The sequence below is a fragment of the Salmo salar genome, chromosome ssa13, assembly GCF_905237065.1.
Source record: "Salmo salar chromosome ssa13, Ssal_v3.1, whole genome shotgun sequence".
In the NCBI taxonomy this organism is placed as follows: Eukaryota; Metazoa; Chordata; class Actinopteri; order Salmoniformes; family Salmonidae; genus Salmo; species Salmo salar.
The window spans coordinates 40,348,583-40,359,422 of NC_059454.1; the positions used below are offsets into that span (position 1 = coordinate 40,348,583).

At 40.2% G+C, this 10,840-nt stretch overlaps 1 protein-coding gene across 1 annotated transcript; it reads left to right on the plus strand.

Annotated features, from left to right (window-relative positions):
* The first annotated feature begins 1,074 nt into the window (after window positions 1–1,074).
* On the plus strand, window positions 1,075–10,814 carry LOC106567106 (rab GDP dissociation inhibitor alpha). The gene is made up of 11 exons (XM_014136006.2): window positions 1,075–1,378; window positions 2,300–2,407; window positions 2,648–2,747; window positions 5,256–5,390; window positions 5,541–5,739; window positions 5,939–6,070; window positions 6,293–6,392; window positions 6,566–6,737; window positions 6,965–7,109; window positions 7,420–7,474; window positions 7,594–10,814. Exons 1-11 carry the CDS (start codon window positions 1,334–1,336, stop codon window positions 7,744–7,746), a joined length of 1,344 nt encoding a protein of 447 aa, XP_013991481.1. The 5' UTR covers window positions 1,075–1,333; the 3' UTR covers window positions 7,747–10,814.
* Window positions 10,815–10,840: the final 26 nt, after the last annotated feature.

Sequence of the window (10,840 nt, forward strand, 5' to 3'; positions counted from 1 at the left end):
TTACAAAGAGCACATTGAGCTTTTATAAATTATTTACTGTGAATGGGAAATAATAACTCAATTCAATCTTAACCGTTTTTGGGGCCAAGCAATGTCACAAGTTGCAATATGCAAAGACATTTCTTTTTACCAATAAAGCCTGATTGCTTGTGGCAACTTATTTAGCGCCACAATATTCGATATTTAATTTAATTAAATTCGATAAAGATCTGCAACATTATATATTCTCATTAGGTTATGGTCGTAGCAGATGTATAGGCCTGTGATTGTATCAACTGTCTATCTGTGAACACCTGACAAAGTAATTGCAAGGCTGTTTATGCCTAATCTCAGAATATTGGTGAATATGACATGAGACTTTCAAAGTAAAACGGGCGCTTTATTGTCCGAGAAACCTTTTGTGCTCTCCGTGGTCCTGAAACTTGAACCTGAGTGGCCTGTCAGAACGGGTCAACGTTCAAACAATAAACCTGGCATCGGTCCATGGCGCAGATATGAGTGACAGCTAGCTTGCGCATGTTTCCGGCCTTCATTTTCGGTCCATACAATGGAATAGGCCATATAGTAGGCTATACATACTGTAAATAGGCTAGGCAGCTGGACGTTTTCAGGCGTGTCTAATCTTGAGGATACAGTCTATAGGGCTAAAATGAATGGCTTTTATATGCCACCCAAATCAGGTTGGTGAACGATTAATAGGCTACACAAAGTAGCCAACATAATGCCTAAATAAGCAAGATGAATGTTATGTAACACTTCACACAGCTGATGTTATACACAGGCTAAAAACATAACTCTTTTCATAGTCTATCTGAGCTTTTTCATAACAGCAGTGTTGGCGGAGGAATACCAGTGCATCCGCAATTGCTGCACTACTTCAATGAAAAAAAAGGACTGAATGGGGAAATACAAATTAAAAGTCTAATCAGTCAATAAAAGATCATTTAAAAATGTAAAACCTCCGGGAACATCATAGCATATTTATAAATACGCAAGCCTTTAATAGCATAAGTATTTAAACGTAAGTGTAGTGTGAGGAGCAGACGCAAGGGATGTGACTACTTTCCGACGCGAAGGTATCGTTGCTGTTCCACAGCGTTCCACGGTTAGGGCCATTTTTGGTAATTCTCGCCGGTGGCAGTGTGTGGACCAGATTCCACGTATCAATTAAAACTGTTTATAAATAAATACATACAAACTAAAAACGGCATACACTTGCTCAAAAGAAACGGAGATAAATTGCGTTCGTTCTTCCACTGGGTTTCTTTTCCTGCCAATTCCCTGAAATTTCACAAGGCAAAAGAGGGCGAGACAGGAGAGACGGTGATACAACATGGATGAGGAATATGACGTGATCGTTTTGGGAACCGGACTCACCGTAAGTAATAAATGTTATGTGCTTAATATTGGGGCTTGGCTTGGTGATGTTGCATAGTAAACTTAACATTCATGAAGTTTGCCTATGTTCCCTTATTCATCCAATAATGCAATGTATCAGAGCATCTGCGTCCATGGCTGACTTTAAGAAAATGTGATGATAAATAGCCTATCTGCACAAAAGCTGATACGATATCTTTCAATAATAAATAAAACGATATAGCTAAGCTATTTATTTTGATACATTTGTGTTGTCAATGCATTCTCATTCGTTGTGCAGCATCTTTAGGCGTAACCCCTGTGTGATGGTGTAGTGGGCCTTCATTGAACAGCATTTGAGCAGGCCTGAGAACGGTTTTAATTCATAGAACCTCTCCGTAGAACTGTGTAATGTTTCGCCTGTTATCGCACCCTGTTCGAAGAAAATGTGTACCGACTTTACAATGACAAAGCCGACATCTTACGAGGTGTAAGATGGATGATGTACAATGTCATATTTTTTTTTTTTGTTTTGTTTAGACAGTTAATGATATAGCCTGAGTGAATATGAACAATATAATATCCAGTCTATATGCAAAGAGACCACACGTTTATTTTCTTTATTTATACTACAATGATTTGTTTTTATGAGTAGGATTATTAGTATTATTCTTATGGCTGAGACATCGGCTCACGTGTGCACACATCTTGTCCCTCCCTCCTACACCCCTCCTTTCTCTCACTACTTCCTCTCTGTCTCTCACACACACACACACACACACACACACACACACACACACACACACACACACACACACACACACTTTTTCTTTCTCACTCTTTCTCTCTATCTCTCTCTCTCACACACACAAACACACACACACACAAAATTGCTTTTCCAATACAAATGTTGATTACTATTTTGCTTTTCATTTTGTTTAAGGAATGCATCCTCTCTGGGATCATGTCTGTGAATGGAAAGAAAGTGCTGCACATGGACAGGAACCCCTACTATGGAGGTGAAAGCTCCTCCATCACCCCTCTGGAAGAGGTAAGGGCAGGGAACATTGTGGATCTAATGGTCATCACTTTATGTGTCAATATCTATTCAAATATTCAATCATATTTCATGTATTCCAATGTTTCACTCAACCCTCCATGGTCTATGTCAAATATTTATTCTCTTGTACTTTACTTTTATTTCTGCCCCCAGGTTAATAGTTTGCCATTTGTTAGAAAAGTAATAGTCTTCATTGATGTTTTCACTCAAGCATATATTTTCCTTCCATAGCTGTACAAGCGCTTTGAGCTGCCTGACAGCCCTCCAGAGTCTATGGGTCGTGGAAGAGACTGGAATGTGGACCTCATCCCCAAATTTCTAATGGCCAATGGTCAGTTGTGGGATTTGTTTTTAAACTGTTAGATTCATGAATATTACCATTAGCAAAACCAACCAGTTCACCAACAGTCATGACTCCTGTTGCTCACTACAAGACAGGGATGATCAACTAGATTCAGGCCGGGGGGCGATATTTTTCTTGAGCGGATGGTCAGGGGGCCAGACTTTGGGACAGATTTACAAAATTAAAATCACTTGGAGCTAATTTTATAATTTTTTATTTTTATATATACCAGTCAAAAGTTATATATACCAGTCAAAAGACACCTACTCATTCAAGGGTTTTTCTTTATTTTTACTATTTTCTACATTGTAGAATAATAGTGAAGACATCAAAACTATGAAATAACACATATTGAATCATGTAGTAACCAAAAAAGTGTTAAACAAATCAAAATATATTTTATATTTGAGATTCTTCAAATAGCCACCCTTTGCCTTGATGACAGCTTTGCACACTCTTGGCATTCTCTCAACCAGCTTCACCTGGAATGCTTTTCCAACAGTCTTGAATGAGTTCCCACATATGCTGAGCACTTGTTGGATGCTTTTCCTTCACTCTGCGGTCCAACTCATCCCAAACCATCTCAATTGTGTTGAGGTCAGGTGACTGTGGAGGCCATGGTCAAATATCCTTTACACAGCCCGGAGGTGTGTTTTGGGTCATTGTCCTGCTGAAAAACAAATGATAGTCCCACTAAGAGTAAACCAGATGGGATGCATATCACTGCAGAATGCTGTGGTAGCCATGCTGGTTAAGTGTGCCTTGAATTCTAAATAAATCACAGACAGTGTCACCAGCAAAGCACCATCACACCTCCTCCTCCATGCTTCACGGTGGGAACCACACATGCAGAGATCATCCGTTCACCTACTCTACATCTCACAAAGATACGACGGTTGGAACCGCCGGGATGCTGGCCTTCTAGGCAGAGTTCGTCTGTTAAGTGTCTGTGTTCTTTTGCCCATCTTAATCTTTTATTTTTATTGGCCAGTCTGAGATATGTCTTTTTCTTTGCAACTCTGCCTAGAAGGCCAGCATCCCGGAGTCGCCTCTTCACTGTTGAAGTTGAGACTGGTGTTTTGCGGGTACTATTTAATGAAGCTGCCAGTTGAGGACTTGTGTGGCGTCTGTTTCTCAAACTAGACACTCTAATGTACTTGTCCTCTTGCTCAGTTGTGCACAGGGTCCTCCCACTCCTATTTCTATTCTGGTTAGAGCCAGTTTGTTGTTCTGTGAAGGGAGTAGTACACAGCCTTGTACAAGATCTTCAGTTTCTTGGCAATTTCTTGCATGGAATAGACTTGAATAGACTGACGAGTTCCAGAAGAAAGTTATTTGTTTCTGGCCATTTTGAGCCTGTAATCGAACCCACAAATGCTGTTGCTCCAGATACTCAACTAGCCTAAAGATGGCTAGTTTTATTGCTTCTTTAATCAGAAACAACAGTTTCCAGCTGTGCTAACATAATTGCAAAAGGGCTTTCTAATGATCAATTAACCTTTTAAAATGATAAACTTGGATTAGCTAACACAACGTGCCATTGGAACACAGGAGTGATGGTTGCTGATAACGGGCCTCTGTACTCCTATGTAGATATTCCATAAAAAATCAGCCGTTTCCAGCTACAATAGTAATTTACAACATTAACAATATCTACACTGTATTTGTGATAAATTATATGTTATTTTAATGGACAAAATTTTACTTTTGTTTTCAAAAACAAGGACATTTCTTAGTGACCCCAAACTTTTGAACGGTAGTGTATATATATGCACATTATATATATATTTTTTTTTTCTCAGAAAACTTTGGGGCCAAGTCAAAATCACCCGCCAGTTGGGGAACCCTGTTATAGGGTGACCAGACGTCCCCAATGTCTGGGGACAGTCCCCGATTTTGGTGTCCTCTCCCCGGCTAGAGCTGTATCTGGAAATGTCCCAGATTAGCCCTCAGAAAAACGCAACTCTGAAGTTATATTGAGGCTGATTTTTCAATAATCAAATGGTGTATCCAATCAGGCATGCATGTGAAAAATGTTGCCTGTCCCTGTAACAAACTTTTTTGCTCCCGCAGCTTTGCCGTGGACCTCATGAGAATATTTGATACGTGATACATTGTAACCACCACATGAACAACCATGGTCATGGCTAAAAAAAAGCAAAGGCTACCAAACTTGGATGATTCTAAAAATACTAGATAGGCTAAGATTAAGGAAGCTGTCGAGGGGTAATCCATTTCTGTGTTATAATTAAGCCCCCCCCCACACAATATTTTTGGGGGAAGATTTCCATTTCCAAATATGGTCACTTTAACTACTAATCTTAGCTACTAACCTTAGCTACTAGCCTTACTCACCATATCCATATGCAAACCGTCACCACATCATAAGGATAAGATGGAAGCCAGAATTTACACAATTGATTGATGAAACACGGGGAAATCTTGGAGTAATTAAATGAAGCCCATCCTTTCTGTCTGTGAATCCAATAAAAACAGGTCAGCTTGTGAAGATGCTGCTATACACAGAGGTGACAAGATACCTGGACTTCAAAGTAGTGGAGGGTAGTTTTGTGTACAAGGGAGGAAAAATCTACAAAGTGCCCTCAACTGAGACTGAGGCACTAGCTTCAAGTAAGTTTCAATGTGCTATAGATTGTGATGTGTGTTCACTATATGTACTACAAAATCTGTGATATTAGATTAGTGATATTTAATTAGTATTGTTCTGCTTTGTACAGTATAGTATATTATGCTGAGTCTTTGTCTTCACCACTTGTCCAGATCTTATGGGTATGTTTGAGAAGAGAAGGTTCCGGAAATTCCTAGTGTTTGTGGCTAACTTTGACGAGAACGACCCTAAGACCTTCGAGGGCGTCGACCCCAAAGTCACCACCATGAGAGATGTGTACAAGAAGTTTGACCTTGGTCAGGATGTCATCGACTTCACTGGCCATGCCCTGGCCCTCTACAGGACAGACGAGTAAGAGCACTTAAATCTATTACTAATCACTAATCTCCTAATAAGATGAGGCACAATCATCCCTATCAGGAAGTAAACTGACATTCCAATTCAACATTTCTGCATTGGAATTTCAGTTTACTTCTTGAATTGAAATGGGATTGACCCCAACCCTGGCTCTTCTTGATCATGTGGCTCTCTCTCTATCCCCCAACTCTAGCTACCTTGATGTGCCCTGTTTGGAGACCATCAACCGCATCAAACTGTACAGTGAATCCCTGGCCCGATATGGGAAGAGCCCCTACCTGTACCCCCTCTATGGCCTCGGGGAGCTGCCTCAAGGATTTGCCAGGTCTCTGTGTAAAATGTGTAATCCCTAAATCCTTATGGCCTTTCTTTAGTTAGACAAAGCTCTTCATGTTGAATTCTGATCACTCTGTCACTCTGGATTAGGATAAAATTATCTAACTGACTAAATTGTAAATGTAAAATGTCTTCAATAGTGTAGAGAGTATTTTTACCATATTTTATAATATAGTATAAATCATAGTCTCTCTCTCTCATACATTGTTAGGTTAAGTGCAATTTATGGAGGAACCTACATGCTCAACAAACCAGTGGAGGAGATAGTAATGGAGGATGGCCATGTGGTGGGAGTGAAGTCTGAGGGAGAGGTAAAATCGCAATCTAATCTGTTTTATAAAATCACAATCTCTTGACTATATAGTAAAGTGGTCAAGACTGTTGATAATACACTGAGGGAAACATATACAATTGGTAGAGGGAAAATACATTATGTGAATATATTCGATTGACATTGTCTTATATATTGTCCCTCCCCTGTCAGGTGGCTCGGTGCAAACAGCTGATCTGTGACCCCAGCTACATCCAGGACCGAGTGCGTAAGGCAGGTCAGGTGATCAGGGTCATCTGTATCCTCAGCCACCCCATCAAGAACACCAACGACGCCAACTCCTGTCAGATCATCATCCCTCAGAACCAGGTCAACCGCAAGTCAGGTGAGGAGTGGACCAAGTACAGGTTTACTAAGATGGGATGTTTCTGACTTCCTTTTGTCATGGTGTAGAGATTTTCCCTCTAACAGTAAGTTTACCTCACAGAGATGATAATAAAAGCAGTTTTTGGAGAGGGGAAAAAGAGAGGAAAAGAGAGTTGGTGAGAGGAAAGTCCAATTGTAAAATCTGAATTGAATACTCAATGTTCTAACTTGTGTTCTCTCCTCCAGACATCTACGTGTGTATGATCTCCTACGCCCACAACGTGGCGGCCCAGGGGAAGTACATCGCCATCGTCAGCACCACCGTGGAGACCAGTGAGCCTGAGGCTGAGATAGAACCTGCTCTGGAGCTGCTGGAGCCCATTGACCAGAAGTGCGTTTCTTCTCCCTCTTCTTCTACTGTTCTCCCTCTTCTTCTACTGTTCTCCGTCTTCTTCTACTGTTCTCCCTCTTCTTCTACTGTTCTCCGTCTTCTTCTACTGTTCTCCCTCTTCTTCTACTGTTCTCCGTCTTCTTCTACTGTTCTCCCTCTTCTTCTTCTCTTCTCTTTCTTCTCTGATTGTCTTGTATTGTCCAAAACTGTCTCAGCTCGTACAATGTGTGCTATCACAAATTAATGAAATGAATAGCAGTAAGGACGTTTTTGTGAATTAATAACTGATGTCTTCCCTCTTTATCTGCAGGTTTGTGTCCCTCAGTGACCTCTATGAGCCCACAGATGACGGTACTGAGAGCCAGGTGAGTCAAACACATCTAGATATACACTGCCTTCTATATTTCTACAAGACTATTTATGAGCCATGTTTTAGGACAAGGCATTAGGAAAGAAACCCTGTGGGATTTTGTGTCTCATTCAGATATTCGCCTCGTCGGCCTACGACGCCACCACTCACTTCGAGACCACCTGCAACGACATCAAGGACATCTACAAGCGTATGACAGGCAGCGACTTTGACTTTGAGAACATGAAGCGCAAACAGAACGATGTGTTTGGGGAGGATGAGCAATGAGGAGGGAGGAGCATCAGGGCAAGGGAGAGGCGGAGAGAGGAGTGAGAAGGAGTTTTTAATAGAAAAGAGGCCATATGATAGAGGGTAGGACAGTACAAAGATAGGGCTAGGGCACTGTAGGGGCAGGTTACTAAGCAGGGTACTGTATTTGGGAGATAGTGGGGGAGTCTGAGTAAGTGAAGTTTCTAGGTAGTGGGTGGTGATGGATCTAGGGAGTTCTAGGAGGTTCTAGGTTCCGTGGGTGTGGTTCTGACTCCTTTTGCTCATGTCCCTCCCTTTCCTGAGGTCTCCGTACTCAAACACATTTAAAGCACTCACACACACACACACACACATCGTTCCAAGACTCACATTCCCTATATCTATCTATCACTGAAAAGCAGGGTTGATATGGTCTTTCATTCCATTTTCGATGATCTATAAACTACATGTCTAAACTATTATCATTAGAGGTTGACTGATCCATTGTTGTGGCAAAGTCTGTTTCTCATATCAAGGTCAATGACATTGCAAGAATGTCTGAATTCTGATGTAAAATGAAGGAATGACTAACTGTAGAAAATGCAGAAAGTTTGAATTGGAAACTGTTTTTGAAAAGACAGTTTAGTCAAAAATAGGGATTTGACTCTGCTCTGGATGTGTCACCTCTAATCGACATGCATGCATATTTTACACATAGTAGGATTGTACATAGAACATGATGACACAGCAGCGCTCTGAAGGCTGGGCCATTCTCACACTGATCATTCCATCCTGTCAACCCTGCTTTCACTCTCGTCTAACTTACTGGTCTGTTACCCATCATACTTATTTACATAGATGGCTCCTTTTTCAGCAAATAGCTCTCTCGGTCAGACAAAATGTTTAAAAATGAAAAGTTATTAATATATCAATGGGCTGTCTGTCAAACTGATAGTGCTCACTTTGCAGTGCTGTTGTGTTCCCTGTGCTAGCAGACAAGCTAACCGGTGGCTAACTGTTCTGTTGTCCCTAAAACCACGTTTTGTTTCTCTGTCTGTTGTGTGACGTCAAAGATACAGTTTGAATGGTTTACGTTTTTCTATTTACATCGTTATGAGTTTTATTTCGTAATATTTGGTGCACATTTTCACTTGCTGAAGTTATGAAGTTTACTGAATTTGAAATGGAAACATGGAATGATACTCTGAAGTGGACTTCATGAGGTCAAACACTGATAAGGTCATTTGTGGTGTAGAAAAGCGAGAGAGGTTAGGCATGTTGGTGAGGTTTTATGAGTAAGTATGGAAGAGTTTGTCGTGGAATGAGAGAGTTTTAATCAAAAGGGAGGTCAGATCAGATCACTACATGTTGAGATGAGATGAAGGCGCCATGGTGATAAGAACCAATGTAGCTAGGGAATGTCGCAGACTTGAGATCAGGAAAGTGTCACTTTTGTGTTAAAGAAGGCAGACTGAACTCTCGGCTTGTAGTGAAAGGAAGCACCAGATCATGTTATGATCTAACCCTTGTTGTGTATGTCCCACAGAGAGACTAATTCCCTTTGAACTCCTGCCAGGCAACCTTACAGTAGCTAGTGGAGGGAAAAACTGACACTCCCAAAATGTAAAACACTTAACAGGATGCAGTATTACAAAAAGTCATGAGGCCATGGTATAAAGTGCCTCCCCAGAGTATGAACCAATATGCTTTTACTTGGTTTTAGCCTTAATTTGGGGTCTTATTCAATATGTTCGGGTTCTCTAAAAATGTGATCATTTCATTATATTTAAAAACAATGTAATCTGCAGATTATTCCTGACCTTGGAGCGATATTGATGTCAGTTGATTGACTTGATGCAGCAAATGTCCTGTGTATTTCATGACTGCTAACTGTGAACATTGTATTTCCACTACTACCCACATAGTCTATTATTACATAGAGATTGACTAGAATTCTAAGATTCTATCTATTCATATGGTATAATAACTCCTGTGGTTATGTGGACTTGGCTGTGCCCTATGTCAGTCTCCCCCATTGTAGCTACCCTTAACCTCCATTCTGTCTGACCCTTTGGAGTTAGCTGTGTTTTCTTCATCTATGTTTCCATGCATGACATTGCTTTGAGGTTTGGATCTGCAGCGTGGTTACTTATTTACAGTACAGTACATATCAATGGTGGGCAGCAATGGTGGGCAGCAAACCTTACCCTTCAAACATGATTACAGTAACATGGTGGAAGCTAGTGTGAATGATTGCCTATCCCTTCCTGTAGTCCCTCCATAACTATATCTCTAAACTACACAGTTATCACATGTTCGGGTGGCTTTATGTGTCTTATTATTATAATGGTCTTTTTATTTATTTAATTTCACTTATTAAACTTGTTATTGTGGTGGAAGGTTTAAGTGAAATGCTGACTATGCTTCTCTGCTATTAATTTGTTATATTATCATAACGAGACTGATCTGAGAGTGACGCATATATGCAGATGTCATTGTTTTTGCTTTGTTGTTATTTACTGTGTCATGTTTCACCTGATTTAGTGGTTATTATTAGTGTTACATGGGTTAAGCATTATTAACAGGTCTTATAACAGGTTGGGATGGATAATGGTAGGACGATAGCAACAGTCTCTGGCCCACGATCATAGGGTTCATTTCACACTTTTAACCTTTTTTAGACACATTTCTACAGACTGTGCAGTTTACACTTTGTGTGAATTTCATTCTCGAATCATGTTATCTTGGTGATACTGGAATAGTGTTAAGTTTACTCTGCAAGCTTATCTAGTTATATTTGAACCTTTTTCCCTTCCTCACCACCAGATGTTGTCTTCGCTTTTTTTATTTATTTAAACAAAAGCCTACAATGTGGTTGTACTGTATTAATTTCAGAGTTTTTGCCTTTGACAAATATTATATTGATATCCCTTGACATTGACGAAAACATAGGTCAGTCTGAGTAGCAGACAACTTACAGCCCTTTGTTTGATCACCAGTATGTGAACAATGCCTAATAATGTATTGTGTAACAAACAAATAAAATGAAACTATGAACGAAACGATACAAAAAAATTAAAAGCACATGGCAAACCTGAAAAGTCAAATCCAAAGTGTCTATGTGTTTCAACAG